The sequence below is a fragment of the Tripterygium wilfordii genome, chromosome 21 (assembly GCF_013401445.1).
Source record: "Tripterygium wilfordii isolate XIE 37 chromosome 21, ASM1340144v1, whole genome shotgun sequence".
In the NCBI taxonomy this organism is placed as follows: Eukaryota; Viridiplantae; Streptophyta; class Magnoliopsida; order Celastrales; family Celastraceae; genus Tripterygium; species Tripterygium wilfordii.
Window position 1 is genome coordinate 15,204,006 of NC_052252.1, and position 20,036 is coordinate 15,224,041.

The 20,036-nt window shown below is 36.1% G+C and overlaps 3 protein-coding genes across 7 annotated transcripts; all 3 read right to left on the bottom strand.

Moving 5' to 3' along the window:
• Positions 1-4,857: 4,857 nt before the first annotated feature.
• LOC119989520 lies at positions 4,858-6,074 on the bottom strand. 3 transcript variants are annotated; one of them, XM_038835105.1, is made up of 4 exons: positions 5,947-6,074; positions 5,759-5,867; positions 5,551-5,646; positions 4,858-5,442 (listed from the first exon to the last, which is right to left on the bottom strand). In XM_038835105.1, the coding sequence occupies exons 2-4, from the start codon at positions 5,831-5,833 to the stop codon at positions 5,053-5,055; spliced, it is 561 nt and encodes a 186-aa protein (XP_038691033.1). In that variant the 5' UTR covers positions 5,834-5,867; positions 5,947-6,074; the 3' UTR covers positions 4,858-5,052. The 3 variants fall into 3 exon arrangements, with proteins under 3 accessions (XP_038691033.1, XP_038691031.1, XP_038691032.1); XM_038835103.1 differs by having other exon boundaries at positions 5,551-5,658; positions 5,947-6,073; XM_038835104.1 differs by having other exon boundaries at positions 5,551-5,658; positions 5,759-5,861; positions 5,947-5,980.
• Positions 6,075-13,105: 7,031 nt separating this feature from the next.
• Positions 13,106-14,679, bottom strand: LOC119989521. 3 transcript variants are annotated; one of them, XM_038835108.1, is made up of 4 exons: positions 14,560-14,679; positions 14,370-14,477; positions 14,173-14,254; positions 13,106-13,488 (listed from the first exon to the last, which is right to left on the bottom strand). In XM_038835108.1, the coding sequence occupies exons 2-4, from the start codon at positions 14,465-14,467 to the stop codon at positions 13,180-13,182; spliced, it is 489 nt and encodes a 162-aa protein (XP_038691036.1). In that variant the 5' UTR covers positions 14,468-14,477; positions 14,560-14,679; the 3' UTR covers positions 13,106-13,179. The 3 variants fall into 3 exon arrangements, with proteins under 3 accessions (XP_038691036.1, XP_038691034.1, XP_038691037.1); XM_038835106.1 differs by having other exon boundaries at positions 14,173-14,259; XM_038835109.1 differs by lacking the exon at positions 14,173-14,254.
• A 1,339-nt stretch (positions 14,680-16,018) lies between these two features.
• On the bottom strand, positions 16,019-17,125 carry LOC119989522. The gene is made up of 4 exons (XM_038835110.1): positions 16,971-17,125; positions 16,744-16,868; positions 16,445-16,659; positions 16,019-16,314 (listed from the first exon to the last, which is right to left on the bottom strand). Exons 1-4 carry the CDS (start codon positions 17,059-17,061, stop codon positions 16,296-16,298), a joined length of 450 nt encoding a protein of 149 aa, XP_038691038.1. The 5' UTR covers positions 17,062-17,125; the 3' UTR covers positions 16,019-16,295.
• Between the last annotated feature and the right edge of the window lie 2,911 nt (positions 17,126-20,036).

Here is a 20,036-nt window from a genome sequence, read left to right on the forward strand (position 1 = left end):
CAGCACTTGAGAAAAATCAAACTTGGGAATTGGTGGAGTTGCCGAAAGGAAAAAAAGCTGTTGGTTGTAGGTGGGTGTACACCGTCAAGTGCAAGCCTGATGGTTCGGTTGATAGGTATAAAGCTAGGCTTGTGGCTAAAGGATTCACCCAGACGTATGGGGTTGATTATCAGGAAACGTTTGCTCCTGTTGCAAAAATTAATACGGTTCGAGTCCTAATATCCCTAGCTGCAAATTTTGATTGGCCTCTACAACAATATGATGTAAAAAATGCTTTTTTACATGGTGAGCTACAAGAAGAAGTTTATATGTCTCTGCCCCCAGGATATGAAGCTCCAGGTGATCAAAGTGTCGTGTGTAAACTGAAGAAAGCCTTATACGGGTTGAAACAATCTCCTCGAGCTTGGTTTGGTCGATTCCGACTTGCTATGAGAAGATTCGGCTATAAGCAAAGTAATGCAGATCACACTTTATTTTTGAAAAGAGTTGGTGATAAATTAACGGCTCTCATTATTTATGTTGACGACATGGTAGTGACAGGCAACGATTCTGAAGAAATGCGTAAACTGAGAGACTATTTGTCAACTGAATTTGATATGAAGGATTTGGGAGGATTAAAATATTTTTTGGGCATTGAAGTTGTTCGTTCTGAGCAAGGCATATTTTTATCCCAACGAAAGTATGTGCTTGACTTATTAACAGAAACTGGTATGCTTGGATGTCAGCCAATTGGATCTCCTATGGAACAAAATCATGGATTGGAAGAGTCTTCGAATCAAACTTCAATAGACAAATTACGATATCAAAGGTTAGTTGGGCGTTTAATCTATTTGTCTCATACGAGGCCAGATATTGCATATGCGGTCAGTGTTGTGAGTAGATTTATGCACAATCCTGGTAAACAACATATGGATGCAGTTATTAGAATTCTGAGATATTTAAAATCTGCACCGGGAAAAGGCTTACTTTTTTCTAAGAATGGGCATGCAGACGTATGGGGCTATACCGACTCAGATTGGGCAGGTAAAGGAGACCGAAGAAGATCAACCACTGGGTATTTAACTTTTGTTGGAGGAAATCTGGTTACTTGGAGAAGTAAAAAGCAAAAAGTTGTCTCATTGTCTAGTGCAGAAGCCGAATACAGAGCAATGGTGAAAGGTATTTGTGAGTTGTTATGGCTCAAACGGCTTATGGGGGAGCTGAGTTTGTCAATTAAAAGACCAATGAAATTGTATTGTGATAATCAGTCAGCAATTAAAATTGCTGAGAACCCAGTGCAACATGATCGGACTAAACATGTGGAAATTGATAGGAATTTCGTGTATGAAAAGCTAGAAGAAAAAATAATTGAAGTTCCGTATATGAAGACCGAAGATCAGTTGGCTGATGTGTTAACCAAGGGAGTGTCAAATTCAGTGTTTGCTGATTCACTTGTCAAGCTGGGCATATACGATGTCTATGCACCACCTTGAGGGGGAGTGTTGAATAGAGTCAAAGATTTACCCAAGATTTACTTTATTGATTGAAGACTTTATTGACAAACTCAATATTGATTGAAGACTTTCCTTAATTGAAGATTCGGCAATCAATATTGATTTGTCTAAGTTCATAATTGATGCCTCAATTGTTGACTAATTGATGCCTCAATTGTTGACTTTGATAGTGACTTTGATAGAGATTGTAATTACGTAGATCATTGATTGTAAACCAATGTAATAGCTATATAGGTGTTTCCCACTTCAATAAAAGATATTGATTGCAAAATTGAGTCTGATATCTCATTGGCATTTTTTCGACCAAAAAATATGATTCAAGTACTAAACTCTTATTAATGGTTTCTTACAGGTGGCATGTAGAGATACCTGCCATTATAGCAAAGTCCATTTCGATATTGTCAGATGCGTGGCTTGGCATGGCCATGTTCAGCCATGGTCAGTGTTATGAAAACTAACAAATCGTTTTTGATTATATTCTTTACATTATCATCATGATCTTGTGCTTTAAACAACACCGATGCAAAAGTTTTATATGTTGTTTTTGTTAATGGAGTAAATCTGTGTTAAATTAATGGATAATCATATGTTGAATTACGTATACATCGAGTGAAGTGGAGTGAAAATTGTGATTCAAAAGTGGATGTTTTTCGCAGGTTACTTCAGCAATGGAGAAAGTAAGAGGCAACGGAATAAGCGGAGGAAGGCAGCAAGGAGCCCGAACAGGCTAAAAAAGCCTCCAAGTGCCTTCTTCAATGTGTTGTCTTTATCGTTGTTATTTTGAGATGAAAAGTTTTGTAGCTGCATATACTTTATTGTATGCCTAAATTGTATTGGTTGCGTGACTTTCTTTGTTTTGTTTCTGGAAATTTTGAAATCATGGGATTTAAAAGCCATTCAATACTATTAATCCCATGTTCTGATGTATTTTTTTGGTTTATTGAGTAGTTAGACCACTAAAATATTCTATTAGAAACAATAGTGGTTGCTTCAATAGATAGATTGTTTATGGGTTTAATGCATGTCATTATCTTTAGTTATTGTCCTTGGAAAGGAAGAGGAGGATGGTAACTGGGGGAAGAAGGATCGTAACGGATGATGATGAGGTAAATGAGTAAGATGTATGCAATCCGCATGCCGATAAAAACCAAAAAAAAAGTGTTGAAAACCAAAAAATAAAATAAAATAAAAGCTATTTTCAAAAGACAAGTTCATGAATAGTCTTAGACAGGATGTGACAAGGCTTTTGACTTTGTATGAAGCTTCACATATAAGAAGAAATGGAGAAGATATTTTGGAAGAAGCCTGAGATTTTAGTATCACCATCTAAAACCATTAGTTAGGAGATTGGAGCAAGTTCGAACCCCTTTCAGTGGAGCTAAGCTTTGTAAGATATTTCGGATTCATAGAGAACCGAAGCTTTGCAAGGGAAAATGGAGAACTATTTGTGGGTGATGGGATTGTCTTTAAGCTCCAATTCCAAATCGTTCTTTGACATGGTTATTGTTAAAATTATTTTTAAAAAGCGAAGGAAAAGTCGTGAACTTTTTTTTCTCTTTCAAATTAGTGACTGATTATTTATAATATTACACTTTATGCCATATTTTTTACTATTTACTGATTTTTAAAGCATGTTAATTTCTTTATTCATTTATATTTATTTTTTATTTATCCATATGAGTAAAATTCGTAAAACAGGCCGTGCAAAGCGTGGGTATGTCATTAGTGTATATATATATATATATATATACTGTAGTACTAGTATGTAAGAGTACTTGAGTAATCAAATTATTTAGAGGATAACTCATAAAGACACGTTTCACTTGGGGCAGTCGTGGCATTAAATTCTTTGAATAAGACAAATACTAACTACATGTAATCTTAAATAGTTAAATATAGGCCGTGAGCTTGTTGCTTCGAAATTAAGTAATCCGTAGTTGTGATTGTGAATAATCATTTTATTACTCCATTAAACAAATAAATAAGTCATTCTCTCAGAATCGTCATCGGGTTGAAAATTGTTTTCTGCCACATTTAAAATTTTGTTGGGCCAATAAAATGTATTGAATTTTGTATTTTATTGATGTGATTGTATTGTAATACGTGTTTTGTTAATATGATTTGTGATTATATTGGGAGACGTGTTTTATTGATGTGGTTGTATTGAGATTTTATGTTTTGGTGTAGTTTTGTTGGGGACAATATGAAAACATGTAATGTTGTTAGTCTCCATATTGGATGGAAAGAGATAATGTATAAGAATTTGTGTTTTGCTGATGTGGTTATGTTGAGATACATGTTTGACTTGACTTTTTATATAATAGATGAGAGATTTTTATTGGCCTAATAAAAATGTCCTATTGCATTTGTTCTTATGTTCTCCGTATGGGAATTCCATAATTACATTGTTAAGTGAGATTTCAATTTTAAAATTTTTAAAAATTTCACCCTAAATTTTAAAAGAAGAAAAAAAGGTGTGTTCCAATGATCATGTTTAGTTACTAAACCAGTTTGATTAACCTTCCAAATTGAATGCTTGAGGATGGATTTATTTAGAAGACAATGCTTATAATTAATTGGGATAAATATAACTTGTTGACTTAATGTAAGATTATATCTTTATACTTTATTCTTAAGACCTCACTCCTCGCTCAATAATTCACTATTATTTAGCCCTCTTAATTTGTTCTCTCAACAAAAAAAAAAAAAAAACCCTATTAATTTGTTTTCTCAAAAAAAAAATTTGGAAAAAAATATAAAACCACAAACACTCCTATCTGGAGTTTCTGAGATCGCAACGGATCCGTTGGTATAGTGCCAATGGATCCGCTGTCCACTGCACCTCGTTTACTGCCTGTTTGGTACAGCAGAAACTGAAACGGATCCGCTAGCGACGCCGCTTCCGGCTTCCCCTGTGCCAAACGGCACAGCGGGTCCAGCGGATCTGTTGGAGTTTTATAAGCTCCCAATGAGAGCTTATACAGCGGATCCGTTGTGCATTATTTTTTTTTCAAAATTTTTTATGTGGGTCTCACTTATTGATTACACTTTTATTACTTTTTTTAATAAAGGTTGGGCCACATGCATCACAATATTAATTTCTTTTACTTTTTTATTAATATTTACAACATTATTTTTTATTTTAAATTTTTTAACTTACCACATTATCTTAATTAATTTTACATAAATAATTATTAAAATATTTAAAATTTATACGTAATATTAATTTTATTAGTAAATTACATTTAATAAATTATTATAAAATCATTATATTTAATATTTAATAAAAATAATTATTTTATTAGGTTTATTAATAAAATTATATTTATTATATTAAATTTAATAACAAAATTTGATATAAAAATTATAAAATCTAATATTATAATACTTTAATTCAAGTGCATTTCAGCTAGCGTCAATTTTTAATTCGCCAAACACCTCACAACATATTTTACAGCTTTAAGCTCAATATATTTTTTACAATATTTCCGTTAGCATTGAAAATCCAATTTTCTGCTCTGCCAAACAAAGTCTTAGTGCAGGTGAAGCTGAAAGCGGCTCAGTCAACTGATCCGCTTTGGCTTCCTTTGTACCAAACAGGCGGTATATCTTCAACTGGCCGGAAAAAACTGTCCCTTCCTCTATCTGATGTCTTGAATCCGATGACTGATAACAAGACGACTGATAACAAAAGAAACCAAGTGCAACGCGACCATAAGAGGATTAAGCCCCTGTTGATTGCTCTCTTCCGAGCAATGTCCTTTTCCTCTTCCTCCAACGCCTTGAACGTCTTTTTTTGATGCTCTGCCTCCGAACGCTTTCGTCCTCTCAGGTCTGCCACGTCTCGTTCCAGGCGTTGGAAATCCGCTAATATTTTCTCCGATGAGCCTCGTTGAGGCTTCCTTTCTGCCATTTCCGCCTCGAAGAGGTTAAGATTTGCATTTATTTCCTGTTTTGTAAAAAAAAATAAAAAATCCCCAAATCAATCGAACAAATACTCAAAATTGAAGTTGAACGATAGAAGCTAAATTTGAAAATCGGACTATCGGAGTATTACTTCAATACTAAGACTCTTGGAAGAGGCTCTGCGACTGCGAGTCCTCTTTATGGCCATCTCCAGTCCCCGCCACTTCAGACTCGCTCTTCTTCTGCTCTGTTTTGTCCACTAAACAGCAAATCAATCAGTCACCGTGGTCCAAAAACAAAGAACTGAGTCATGTAGTTAAACTTAGAATTAATTCGATTTCAACATTGGAGAGTAATACGTTAGAGTTCCTGTTCTTCGAAGCTCGCTTTCCTAGGTTATTGTTCGCAACCTCCGTCTGCGCCGGCAGTGACATGGTCGATAAGTTGATGTTCTCCTCTCTCCTGCTTCTGCAAATGTAAACATTTTGATAATTAGATCTACAACCAATTACATGTAGGGACACATCAATCAAAGCTAGATACGTACCTGTGTAATTCTGATCAAATTCCGGCGCCGATATCCGAATACAAAACGTGAGGGAGGCAGACAGCACTGTGGGTGTACGTGTATTTATATTATGCATCTACACCACATATAGAAAACAAATAAAATAATTAATAATAATAATTAAAAAAAATCATTCGAGCTCGCGCCATCCGCACGAGTGCTCGCGCGATTACCTGAACACGGTCGGTCCGCGGTTCTTCTCTATTCGCACACCTGTATGTTTACCGTACGACATGTCTCCTCTCACGATTCATTGACCATAGATTTTCTGTTCTATTTTTGTTTAGAATTAACTTTAATTTGATTTTTATTTCGCTAAATAGTTATTGTTCTTATAACTTATATAAATAGAATTTTCTGGCTTTCACCTCGCTTTGATTTTTTTTTTCTTCTAAAAAAACACTCAAAAAAAGGTGTCGCAAACTGACCCAAGAAGATCCATAAATGCACACTCTCTGTACCCCGATAAATCTACTGTAAAAATGTTTTTTTTTTAGCTTTTTTGTGTGGATTGATTCAGTTCTCGATCCTACTTTATTTGCCTTACTTTGATTATATCATAAAGGAAATGTCTTAATTCTGGACTACCACTTAAAAAGAAAAAAAAGAATATATTAATCAGACGGCATAGAAGATTCCCCATCACATTATCCTCCATGATACGTACAAAGATGGAAACGTGCAAACATGCACGTATCCAAATTTGTAATAAAGAAGAAGAAAAGAAGGCACACTACCGACTATCAAAATTATTATAGTATTATGATTTATTTCCACGTCAGCAAGAAAGTTCTGGTATTTTTCTGTGTTTTTTTAAAAATATACATACAAAATTTTAATTTTTTAGAGTACTAAAACTCTACAATGAGTGAAATACTGTTACGAAAGTTTAGCTGTTGACTTAGTATTTCAATTTCTGTTATTAATAATCCCTGGAAATCAGGGAACTGACCTGTTCTTTGGCTATGACCCACGTTTATGTGGAATAGCATTGTATTCGCTCTTCTGTTACTTTCTATATGGCTGTATATAAAGCCATCTTGCATATTGAATAAGATAAGCTTTCCTCCTATTCATGTACTATTACAAAACTAACTTCAATATTTGGTATCGAAGCATAACCGGACCTGAATCGAAGTTTTTTTTAATCTTGTAGCCGCAGCTAAAGATGACAACTGAGGGAAGTTTTGTTCAACCAGCAATTCCACGGTTTGATGGGCACTACGATCATTGGAGCATGCTGATGGAGAATTTCCTTCGCTCCAAAGAATACTGGCAGGTAGTTGAGACTGGAGTTTCTGCTGCAGCAGAGGATGTTGCTCTCTCGGATGAACAAAAGAAGGGGGTGGCTGATCAGAGATTGAAAGACTTACGAGCAAAGAATTATCTCTTTCAGGCCATCGATCGTTCAATCCTTGAGACTATCTTGGACAAGGAGACTTCGAAGGGAGTCTGGGATTCTATGAAGAAAAAGTTTCAAGGGAATGCAAGGGTCAAACGTGCACAGTTGCAGGCCCTTCGTAAGGATTTTGAGATCCTTCATATGAAGGAAGGTGAGACCGTATCTGACTACTTTGCTCGTACTCTCACTATTGCTAATAAAATGCGTTTTCATGGTGAACCGATGACTGATGTTACTGTTATTGAAAAGATCCTACGCTCTATGATTTCAAAGTTTGACTATGTGGTTTGCTCCATTGAGGAGTCCAAAGACTTGGACACTATGTCCATTGATGAATTGCAAAGCAGCCTATTGGTTCATGAACAGCGCATGCAAGGACACGTTGTGGAAGAGCAAGCATTAAAGGTTACCCATGACAACAGTGTTGGCAAACCAAGTCGTGGTGGAAGTGTCTTTCGCGGTAGGGGACGAGGGCGTGGGAGACAAGGTATTAACAAATCACTTGTTGAATGTTTTTATTGTCATGACCTTGGCCATTTTCAGTATGAATGTCCAAAGAAGGGCAAGGAAAAGGAGCAACAAGCCCATTTTGCTGAGACCTCTGAACCGCTACTTCTCATGGCATATGTTGATGTTGCGGAGAACAAGGAATCTGATACTCTTGAAGTTGACAACTGCACAATGGAGCTGCTTCTCATGGCTCATGTCGAGAAAGCACATGATGAAGCGGCATGGTTCTTAGACTCGGGCTGTAGTAACCATATGTGCGGATACAAGGAATTCTTTTCTGAATTGGATGAGAACTTTCGCAAGACTGTAAAGCTGGGCGACAACTCCAGCATTGGTGTAATGGGAAAAGGCCGCATTCATCTCCAAGTTAATCATGTTTCTCAAGTTATTACAGAGGTATTTTATATTCCTGAATTGAAAAACAATCTCTTAAGCATTGGCCAACTGCAGGAGAAAGGTTTAGCAATTTTATTTCAATATAACAAGTGTAAGGTGTACCACCCCGAGAGAGGTCTTATTATCGACACAGCCATGTCTCTCAATAGGATGTTTCTCATTCTTGCCAAGATTCAACTTCCAGATCAACATTGTTTTCTTACTCCTATACAAAATCTGGATTATCTCTGGCACTGTCGGTATGGCCATTTAAGTTTTGGAGGCCTCAAAACTCTACAGCAAAAACAGATGGTTCTTGGGTTGCCACAGCTGCAATGTTCCAGCCTGTTATGCGAAGATTGTGTGCTGGGAAAACAACACAGAAGTTCCTTTCCGAGAGAAAGTATGTGGAGAGCATCGCAGCCACTTCAGCTCCTTCATTCGGACATATGTGGGCCAATTTCTCCTATCTCCAACAGTCACAAGAGAATGTTCCAACTTTTCAAAACAAAGGTTGAGAAAGAAACTGGCACTTATATCCGGGGTTTGCGAACTGATCGAGGCGGGGAATTCACCTCAAATGAGTTTCTTGAATTCTGTGCAACCAATGGGATACATCGTCAACTCACCGCGACCTTCACTCCTCAGCAAAATGGAGTGGCCGAAAGGAAAAATCGGACAATCATGAACATGGTCCGAAGTCTGCTCACCAGTAGACAAGTTCCCAAAACTTTTTGGCCCGAGGCTGTCAACTGGGCAGTACATGTTCTCAACAGAAGTCCTACATTTGCAGTTCGGAATAAAACTCCAGAAGAGGCATGGAGTGGCACTAAACCATCTGTTGCTCATTTTCGTGTGTTTGGGTGTCTTTCTTATGCTCATGTTCCAGATAGCAAACGCACGAAATTGGATAGTAAGAGCATAAAATGTGTTTTGATGGGCATCAGCGAGGAGTCCAAAGCCTATCGCTTGTATGATCCACTCTCTCAAAAGGTGCTTATCAGTCGTGATGTTATCTTTAATGAAGAGGAAAGTTGGCCTTGGGATAATTGTCATGCTGAAGCAATTCAAGCATCTCTTGATTGGAGTGATATAGATGAAGACAGCAACAACAATGCCCAGAATGAAGCCATAGAAAACAATTCAGGTGGGATTGGTGGCAATGAATCCATTAGTACTGATAATCATGGAGGATTTCATGAGGAGAGTCTGGAGCATCAAGCTGCCGAAGAACACACAACTGCTGATTCCATTTCCAATCCTGCTGAAAGGCGTCCTCGACACCCACCAATCTGGATGCGTGACTATGACAGTGGCGAAGGCTTCTCTGATGATGATCATCAAGGTAATTTTGCTCTATTTGTTAATGAGGATCCTTTATCCTATGTGGATGCAGCTCAAAGTGCCAAATGGAGATGTGCCATGGACTCCGAAATTGAAGCTATTCGGAAAAATAATACATGGGACCTCACAGATCTTCCTTGTGGCGCAAAAACAGTTGGGGTGAAATGGGTATACAAGACTAAGCTCAATGAGCATGGGGAAGTCGACAAATACAAGGCTCGCCTTGTCGCCAAAGGGTACACGCAACAACATGGAGTGGATTACAAGGAGGTCTTTGCACCTGTGGCTCGCATGGACACAATACGGCTGGTACTTGCTCTAGCAGCTCAAAAAGGGTGGTCTCTGTTTCAATTAGATGTTAAGTCTGCATTTCTTCATGGTGAGTTAAATGAAGAGGTGTATATTGAGCAACCCCCTGGGTATGTGGTAAAAGGAGCAGAAAAGAAGGTGTATCGTTTACGAAAAGCATTGTACGGATTGAAGCAAGCTCCACGGGCATGGTACAGTCGCATTGAAGCTTACTTTCTGAGGGAAGGTTTTGAGAAATGTCCTTATGAGCATACTTTGTTTCTCAAAAAATCTTCACAAGGTACTTTCTTGCTTGTGTGTCTTTATGTAGATGATCTCATCTTTACTGGAAATGATGAGACTTTGTTCAGCTCTTTTAAACATTCCATGATGAAGGAATTTGATATGACGGATCTTGGACGAATGCGATATTTTCTTGGTTTAGAAGTTCTACAGCGAGCTGATGGTATTTTTCTTGGTCAAAAGAAGTATGCCCAGGAGGTGTTGGAAAGGTTTAATATGGCTGGTTGCAATGCTGTATTTAATCCTATTGTTCCAGGATTCAAGTTGGTGAAAGACTCTGCTGGCAGGACAGTGAACAGCACCTTGTACATGCAAATGGTAGGAAGTTTGATGTACTTAACATCTACCAGACCTGATATTATGTTTGTTGTTAGTTTGCTTAGTAGGTACTTGGCACATCCTACAGAAATCCACCTCCAAGCTGTTAAGAGAGTGCTCCGTTATATCAAGGGGACACTTACATATGGAATTTTTTATAAACAAGGTGGCAATAAAGAGCTTCTTGCCTACACCGACAGTGATTATGCAGGCGATTTGGAGGATAGGAAAAGTACATCCGGCTTTGCTTTTTTGCTAAGCTCTGGAGCTGTATCATGGTCCTCAAAGAAGCAGCCTGTAGTCACACTCTCCACCACTGAAGCTGAATTCATTGCTGCTGCCTCTTGTGCTTGTCAGGCCGTGTGGTTGCGAAGAATGTTAGAAAAGCTTAATCATGTCTCTACTGGAGCTACGGTGGTATACTGTGATAATAGTTCTACTATTAAGCTCTCAAGAAATCCTGTCATGCACGGTCGAAGCAAACATATCGATGTTCGCTATCATTTTCTTCGTGATCTGACTCGAGATGGAGTTGTGACTTTGCTGCATTGTCGTACTCAAGAGCAACTAGCTGATATTATGACCAAACCCTTGACAAGAGTTGTTTTTGAGAAGCTGCGTATGATGCTGGGTGTTTGTCAGGATCCAGGAAGTAAACTGAAGACAGAGTCATCAGTTTAAGGGAGGGAATGTTACGAAAGTTTAGCTGTTGACTTAGTATTTCAATTTCTGTTATTAATAATCCCTGGAAATCAGGGAACTGACCTGTTCTTTGGCTATGACCCACGTTTATGTGGAATAGCATTGTATTCGCTCTTCTGTTACTTTCTATATGGCTGTATATAAAGCCATCTTGCATATTGAATAAGATAAGCTTTCCTCCTATTCATGTACTATTACAAAACTAACTTCAATAAATACACTCTTGAAAACACATGAGAATTTTAGAGATACTGGAAATTTGGAGTGTTCTTTAAGTTGTGAGTAGTTCATTCGTTGGATCCACATAAACCAATAAAATTTCGTTACATGTACTCAAGAGAGACAGATAGACAAGACGGAGAAAAAGTAATTGATAATTGATGTTATGAAGAGTTTAAAAATATGTTACCGTTGTAACACACATCCTTGATATTAATTTTTGACAATATTATCAATACATATCAAGTGTTACATTCTTTGTTGTCATTAGAGATGCTCTATACAATACGGTCCTTGAGCATTTTTTTAGTGAAATAATTCAAATAAGTCATGTGAACACTAGACACTATATCACATCAACTAATCTACCATTAACGACATTATGACAAGCATGGTGCTGTCATGTGTTTGGTGTTGCCAGTTACGTTAAGGTTAACATCAAGAGAGCATTCCAAAGTCAGAACTAACAAATCAACTGCCCACGCCCGCCGACCATTGTATGTAACCTTGGAATCCATTGTTCCAGAACTACCCTCCGAAAATACTAGTTATTAATTAGTTGCGTATAATTTGTTTTGGTATTAGTCATTCTATCTTGTCTAAATTTTAATTATGAAAAAGCTCGTTTGTGTTTTTTTTATTGGTTTATGGCGACCAAACTATGTACTTATCAAAACAAAAGGGCTACTGTTAACAATTTCATGTGTTGTAATAATGTGGCGTGGTCATTGGACACTTGTGAGTAATCAATCAAACGGTATTTATCATGTCATGCATGTCACATAATTTTGAATGAATAATTAAATGAAAAAAAAATAAAATTGGATAATCTTGTCTTGTCCAAAAGAATATGAGAGGACATTTTTGTTTCTTGCCAGTTATTGCATTATTTCCAATTGTGTACTCTGTCTCCATTAACTTGTACTAGTAATCAAAAAAATAAGTTTCTTCTATTGATTTGAGATTTTACTTCAATGGAGACCAGATTTTGATGCTTCTAAATTTGGTAATGTTTGCTCCAAGTGGGTACACTGCGTGGGAGGCCTAGATACAATCATAATATCAACCTATTTGATTTGGAACTTAAACACCTAATCATACGTCAATGCCAAATATATATATATATATATATATATATTACTAGTATGGAAGAGTACTTGAGTAATCAAATTATTTAGAGGATAACTCATAAGACACGTTTCACTTAGTTCAGTCCTGGCATTAAATTCTTTGAATAAGACAAATACTAACTACATGTAATCTTAAATAGTTAAAAAGAGGCTGTGAGCTTGTTGCTTCGAAATTAAGTAATCATTTTATTACTCCATTAAACAATTAAATAAGTGATTTTCTCAGAATCCTCATCTAGGTTGAAAATTGTTTTCTGCTGCATAACTACATTTATGAGTTCAATCTAAAATATCTTGTCTTGGTTAGTCAACAATTCCTCCGTCCTTATTCCCTTTTTCACTCTCTATCTCATACTCTTTCGCAAAAAAAAAAAAAAAAAAAAAAAGAAAAAAGGAAAAAAAGGTTTCCGGTTACCCAAATTGACAAAGCATGATCTTAAATATCATTATCCTAAATTTTTACAGTGAATGAATTATAAAAAAAACAAAAAAAGAAAGAAGCATTATTGCTACATATCCCTTGGCGATTGATGATGATCATGTGTAATTACCAAACCAATTTGCTTAACCTTCCAAATTGAATGCTTGAGCATGGATTTATTCAGGAAACAATAGTTATAATTAATTGGGATAAATATAACTCGTTGATAACAAGACGACTGATAACAAGATGAGTGATAACAAGACAGACCAAGTGCAACGCGACCAGAAGAGGATTAAGCCCCTCTTCCGAGCAATGTCCTTTTTCTCTTCCTCCAACGCCTTTAACATCTTTTTTTGATGCTCTGCCTCCCAACGCATTCGTCCTCTCAGGTCTGCCACGTCCCGTTCCAGGTGTTGTAAAGCCGCTAATCTTTTCTCCGATGACCCTCGTTGAGGCTTCCTTTCTGCCATTTCCGCCTGGAATCGGTTCAGATTTACATTTATTTCCTGTTTTGCAAAAAAAAAAACAAAAAAACAAAAAGAAGAAAATCCCCAAATCAATCCATCAAATACTCAAATTGATGTTGAACGACAGAAGCTGAATTTGAAAATGGACCATCGGAGTATTACTTCAAAACTAAGGTTGTGTTTGGTATCACTTCTAAAAATTTTGAAAACAAAAATAAAAAACAAAAACGTAAAATTCAAACTTGTTTGGTTAAACACTTAAAACTGAAAACAAAAATTGAAAATAAAAACTAAAAGCGTAAAACTGGAAAAAAAAAAAAAGTGTTTATGCTTTTATTTTCATAATAGTAGAATATATTCATACCACTATATTTTTTATAACTACAGCCTTTGTCGTGTTTCACTATTGAAAATATCAGTAAAAAGAAAAAAAGATAAGAAATAAAACAATAATCCAAAGTATATTTGATCATTGTCTTCATATCTCCATGCAATTTGCAATCTGAAATCTTAAAAAAAGTATAATCTATAATAAGTGTAACTAGTTCTGTTTCAAAAACTTTTAAAAACTTTTTTTTTTGTTTTTAAAAATTTTGAAAACTTGTTTTGGTTTTTCATAAAAACCAAAACGGAAAATACAAACAAACAATATTTTTTGTTTTTATTTTTTATTTTTTGAAAACTAAAACAAAAAACAAGAAACAAAAGTGATACCAAACAAACCTTAAGACTCTTGGAGGAGGATCTGTTACGGCGAGCCCTCTCTATGGCCATATCCAGTCCCCGCCACTTCAGAAGTGCTCTTCTGCTCTGGTTTGTCCAAAAAGTAGCAAATCAATTAGTGCCGTTCTCCAAAAACAGAGCACTAATTCATGTAATTAAACTTAAAATGAATCTGATTTCAACAGTGGAGTAAATACGTTTGCGTTCCGGTTATTCGAAGCTCGCCTTCCTCGGGTATTGTTAGCAATCTCTGTGAGGGCCGGCGGTGACATGTCGATAAGTTGATGTTGCCCATTCTCCTGCATCTTCAAATGCAAACATTTTGATACTTAGATCGACAACTAATTACATGTTATGGATTTATATCAATCATAGCTAGAGAAGTACCTTTGTAATTCCGATCGAATTCCGGCGCCGATCTATGAATGCAGTTCGTCAGAGAGGCAGAGAGGTCGGTGGGTTATTTATACACGCATCCAATCTCTAATGAGCATCGCGCGATTCCGAACGACTATCGCGCGATTCCTCCACGCGGTGGGTCCGCGGTTCTTCTAGTCACAATCTCAGATTAATTGACCAGAAGTTTTCTGTTTTATTTTTGTTTAGTATTAACTTCAATTTGATTTCTATTTTGACAAATAGTTATTACTCTTATACTTTCTTTTTTTGAAACGGGGAGGATGATTAGAACCCTGATCATCAATGTAATACACACCATTTTTATTACTTCGACTAATGACTTGGGTGTTATTGCTCTTACCCTTATACATGTACAAATAAGATTTTCTAACTTTCACCTAATTTTTATTTTTTTTTCTTTTCTAAAAACACGAGTGTCACAAACTGACCCAAGAAGGTCCATAAATACAACCACTTTTACCCCGATATATCGACTGTAAAAATGTTTTTTAAGCTTTTTTCTGTGGATAGACTCGGTTGTAAAATCTCCTTTATTTTCCCTAATCCCTACTTTGACTGTATCATAAAGGAAGCGTTTTAATTCTGGACCACCACTTAAAAAGAGAGAGTGTATCAGTTAGCTGGCATAGAAGATTCCGAATCACATTATATGTAGCTTTCTTGTTGTTTTTCCTCAAAAAAAAAAAAAAGAAGAAAAAGAATCAAGTAAATAAGAAGTCAAAAGGAATTATAGATTTGTACAGCTACTAGCCTACGACCCTGTCCAAAAGCACACTATTTACACTCTCTTCTGAATGGTGGGCTTGACCGCTTGATAAGGTCAAGAGTCAACACCCGATCGATTATGCTTTTGGACTTCAAATGATGCCGTGTCTAATTATGCTTTACAGTCCAAATGGTAGATGCGCAAGTTAACAGCCCAATTGGAGATGTTGCCTTACGGCGCTTATTGGTTACACGGGCTAGGTCGGGTTCCCACTCCAGTACTTACTGGGAGATGATGTAAATATGCAAAGGCCCACCTAACCCGACCCATGGTTAATTGGTTACTAAGCATGCCGGGCTTGTGTCTAGGGCCCACACAGGCCTGTCCGGCCCATGTTAGTTAATGTACTGGCAGGGCCTGGTCCACATAACAGATGGGCCTCATGTGCGCCGTTTCAGGCTGGCCCACTTTACATCTCTATATATTCCTATAATTCTGTCATATAATGATATAATCTACAGTCTCGAAAAAGAAAGGGAAGGAAAAGATTGAACCAAATATCAGCGCAAAAGCGGGATTCGTTGAAATAGACAAAACACGGGATTACACCAAACCGGACATATTAAGTATGTCCAAGACAAGATCCATACATGCTCAGTGAATTTTAGACAGATACGCATCAAAAAAAAAAAAAAAAAATCTAAACCACTAAAGCAAAGATGAATATGGAAATCAACATCTGATAGAAGTACAATGGTAAGAACCATCAATACAAGATCAAAGTACAATGGTATTAACAATGTAACATGATGTTTAGCCGTATGAACAAAGCAAAGCAGGGATGCAATAGATTTTTGTACATTATAGCATTTGGAACCATCAATTACATAATAAAATTACAATGGTATGAACAATGTAATAAGAATGTGTATGTGGGTCTTCACGTAGTCTGTTGGTCTTCATTTGTATCCGCCAATCAAAATAGACTTGCACATTGTTATGGTACAGATCCAGAACTGGCAATAAGATAGAAATGAAATTATCCATAAGCTAAAAGAGAAAGAAACCCATAACTTATATACACAAAACAGACTTGTAGATTGTTTGTAGGTAAAAAAAAGAAATCAAAATTCAGGAGAAACGAACCCAGTAAGGATTGTAGCAATGATAAGATCAAGTAATTGATGGGTGCGAGTGTTGTGCAGGATCACACGCTCATTGATCTCCCTGGTATGCACAATTTCCAATTTGAGATCATCCAACTCCGTCAGCATCTGGACTAGGCTTTCTTTCAAGGAACTCGTCTCCGCTCTCACCTCCCTGATCTCATCTTGCATCCGCTTCAGAAAACCCCTTTTCTCCTAAACATTAAATCAAACAGTTAAGACTGCAAAACCAAGAACAGAGTATATCCGACGAATTAGATTAAAACATTGAAGCTCTACCTTAAGAGTTCTCTTACGCAAAGATGCTCTGCGATGCCTCTTTTTAACTCGATTGATTTTGGGAACCTTGTCCTTCTTCGGTGCCATGATTGAGGATTGGGCTCTCTGTTCCCTGCTCATTGTTCCTAATTACAGAAATCAACAATAGACAATCAAATACAGATTTTTAAAACAGAAAATCCAACAATAGGTTTCCAAATCGAAAATTGAATGTGGAGGAAGAATACCTAGCAGTTTGATTGATGAACGATGCCGACAAGAAAGACAGAGAAAAGTGAGCATTGAGTAGGTGGAGGAGGACCCTCTATATAAAAGCATACTAAAAATAGAAACTGGGTTTGAAAGGTGGAGGCAAGACTTATATAGTGTGTTTGGATTAAGGGATTTGATGGAAGGAAAGAGAGGGAAGAAAATCTTTCCCCCGACTTTTTACAAATCTTTTTCTTTAATGAAATCTTTATCCTAATCATTTTCAAATCTCTCACTTTAATTTTTTCTAAACTATCCATATAAAAGAATTAGAATAAAAATCTATTTCCATTTTCTTTCCTTCCCCTAAATCCCTCAATCCAAGCACACTATAATCCCACTAAACTCATTTAATAAAAAAGTCTTAAACATTTTATTCAATTCATTTAACAAATTTAACAAGTTTCCTAGAATTTTCTTAATTTTATTTTTATTCAATTAATTGAACAAAAAATTTAACAAGTTTCCTAGAATTTTCTTAAATTTGATTTTTATTCAATTCATTTAACAAAAAATTTAACGAGTTTCCTAGAATTTTCCTAAATTTGATTTTCTCATGTCAATATTTGTTATTGTAAAGATTGTGACACGTTCTTTTCATTTGTTGGATTACATTTACACACATTTTATATGTATTATTATTAGTCTCATAGTTGGGAAAAAAAAACAACAACAATCATTTTAGGTATATAGTGACTAACTAAGTTATATTCTTCTTTTAATTTTTTTTCCTGTTTTACTAGATTGAGTTTTTTTTTTTTTTTTTTTTTTAGAACGAGGTAACAATGGATATGCAACTGTAATTATAATTATCTATGTAAATTTAAGGTTATTTTATGGGATTTTCCCAAAAGGTAGGTGTGAACCAAAAAAGAACAAGAAGTAGACGTAAATTGCATAACATTTATAACTCTTTTTTTAAAAGAGGGATTTGGAGAGGGAATAAAATTCGAACTTACGACTTAATGGATGAGTAATCCCCTTACATGTAATGCGATTGCCGTTTAACTAATGACTCACTTGCATGACTAACTCATTTACTCCTAGATAATTACCGTCTAATTGACATGTCATAATTCGTTCCCCAACCGGAACTAGGGTTGATTTCTCTGGTCTCTACAAGAGTTGGGTTTGTCCACGGGCCTGGGCTTGGAGTGGAAACTTGGGCTTGTTTAGACGAGCCTACATCTAATAAGAAGATTAGCAGCAAATTCACGTTTTAGAATTCCTCATTCTAATTTCATTAATATTTCTGCATTTTTTCATGATGAATTAACAATTTCAATCAAAGTAATTATGTCCACTAAAATTTTTAATACACATTTAAAAAACAGTACTGTCATAAATCCATATCTCATGAACCCGACAATATTATCCACTTTAGATTATCCGGTTCCCAAGGATATATAAGGTTTGCATGACTTTGTTCCCAAGTCACTATGCTCATGAAAAGGACTCGTTAGATGTTAGGGGTGGGCTTGGCTTGATAAATCACTTGGTTGGATATGACTCAACCGATGTACGTGGGATTTTAACAAGCATCAGTAAAAATAACATTAGCAAAATTAAAATTTTTTAAATCACACTTGCAAGCTGATCAGCATCCACAAAAGCAATCACAACAGATACAAAAGGTTTGAAGGGATTACAATGTTGATGGAAAGAGTCCAAGAATAACGCAAATGACACTTGTACTTAAATTTGATATAATCAAGTACAAAGTAGTGCAGATGATTTCTTCTTATTGTAGGCATATTAATTGTAACATTACTGAGTCACTGCATTCCCTCATTCTGCTTCGCTAATAAATCACTGGAAACACAAGGAAAAAGTGTTAATGGTGTGATCATAGTTTTTAACAAAATGACTTGATCTACTGTAGTAATTAGCACTGGAAAGTAGAAGTAAGCAAAGAGAAGTAGAAGAAGAAGATGAGAGAGAGGTTTGGCCCAATTCACTTGAGATATTGTTCATGCTCTGAGCCTAAAATCTGCGTGGTTTTGTTTTTCAAATGCGTCACAAAGTGTTTAAGATTAGACTCACATTTATAAAATCATATCGTTGGTTTACACCAAATTGATGTGAGATATTTTTATATCTTAACACATTTCATTGCTTTTTATACGCCTCTTCCTCATTTGAAGGTTGTTTCAAGTTTCTTCCTCTATTTTCCATTGTGCCTTTTCTTTTGACAACCTTGTTGGAAACACCAATGTACTATTTTACCCAACTTTAACTATCATTGTAAGATAATGCATGTTTTCCCAAGTCAAAATCTAAACCTAACCCATCACAGGACCTTTTACGATCTTCCAAAGCTCACGGCTTTTGAACGCGTTTTACTAAGTTAAGGAAACCCATATACTTATAACATATATATTATATCTTTATTTTAGTTATGTGAGACTTTTCTCAAGAAATCTACCCCTCAGTTTGTAAAATATTATCTGCTTTTCCAAGTTCAAGTTCAACCCCAACCTATCATAGGGCTTCAAGACCTTCCAAAACTCACGGTTTTAAAATACGTATTACTAAGTCAAGCTTATAAATTGTCCGTTAAATCTTTATTTTAATGATGTGAGACTTTCTACAACAAACATGTTATATAAGAAGTAAACCTAATAACCAGACAAGAGAATGATGCTTTGGCATAAATATAAAAATATATGTACCTAGAAATGTAAAATAGTGAGAGTTGAAGGAAATCAAACCAACCGTAGTGACTGAGTAAGTTGAGCTACCACAACAGAATCATTTTGTGCCCTTGCTTTCAAGATTCCAAACATCAAATTCAAACGCACTTGGATGCTTGCACTCTGCTTGGCAATGACCTCTGTTTCTTTCTTGAGTTGCTCTCGCTTTGCCTCAATCTCCTCAAACTTCTTCCTCACTTGACTATGCCCATCTTTTATGCATCGTTGTTCCTCCCCAATCTCCACCATCTCGACCCTCAGTCGCTCGATCATAGCCTTTATTTTCCTCTTCAATTTCCTGTTCTGTTCACAAAAATTCACAACTCTGTAAAACAACACATAGAACCCCCC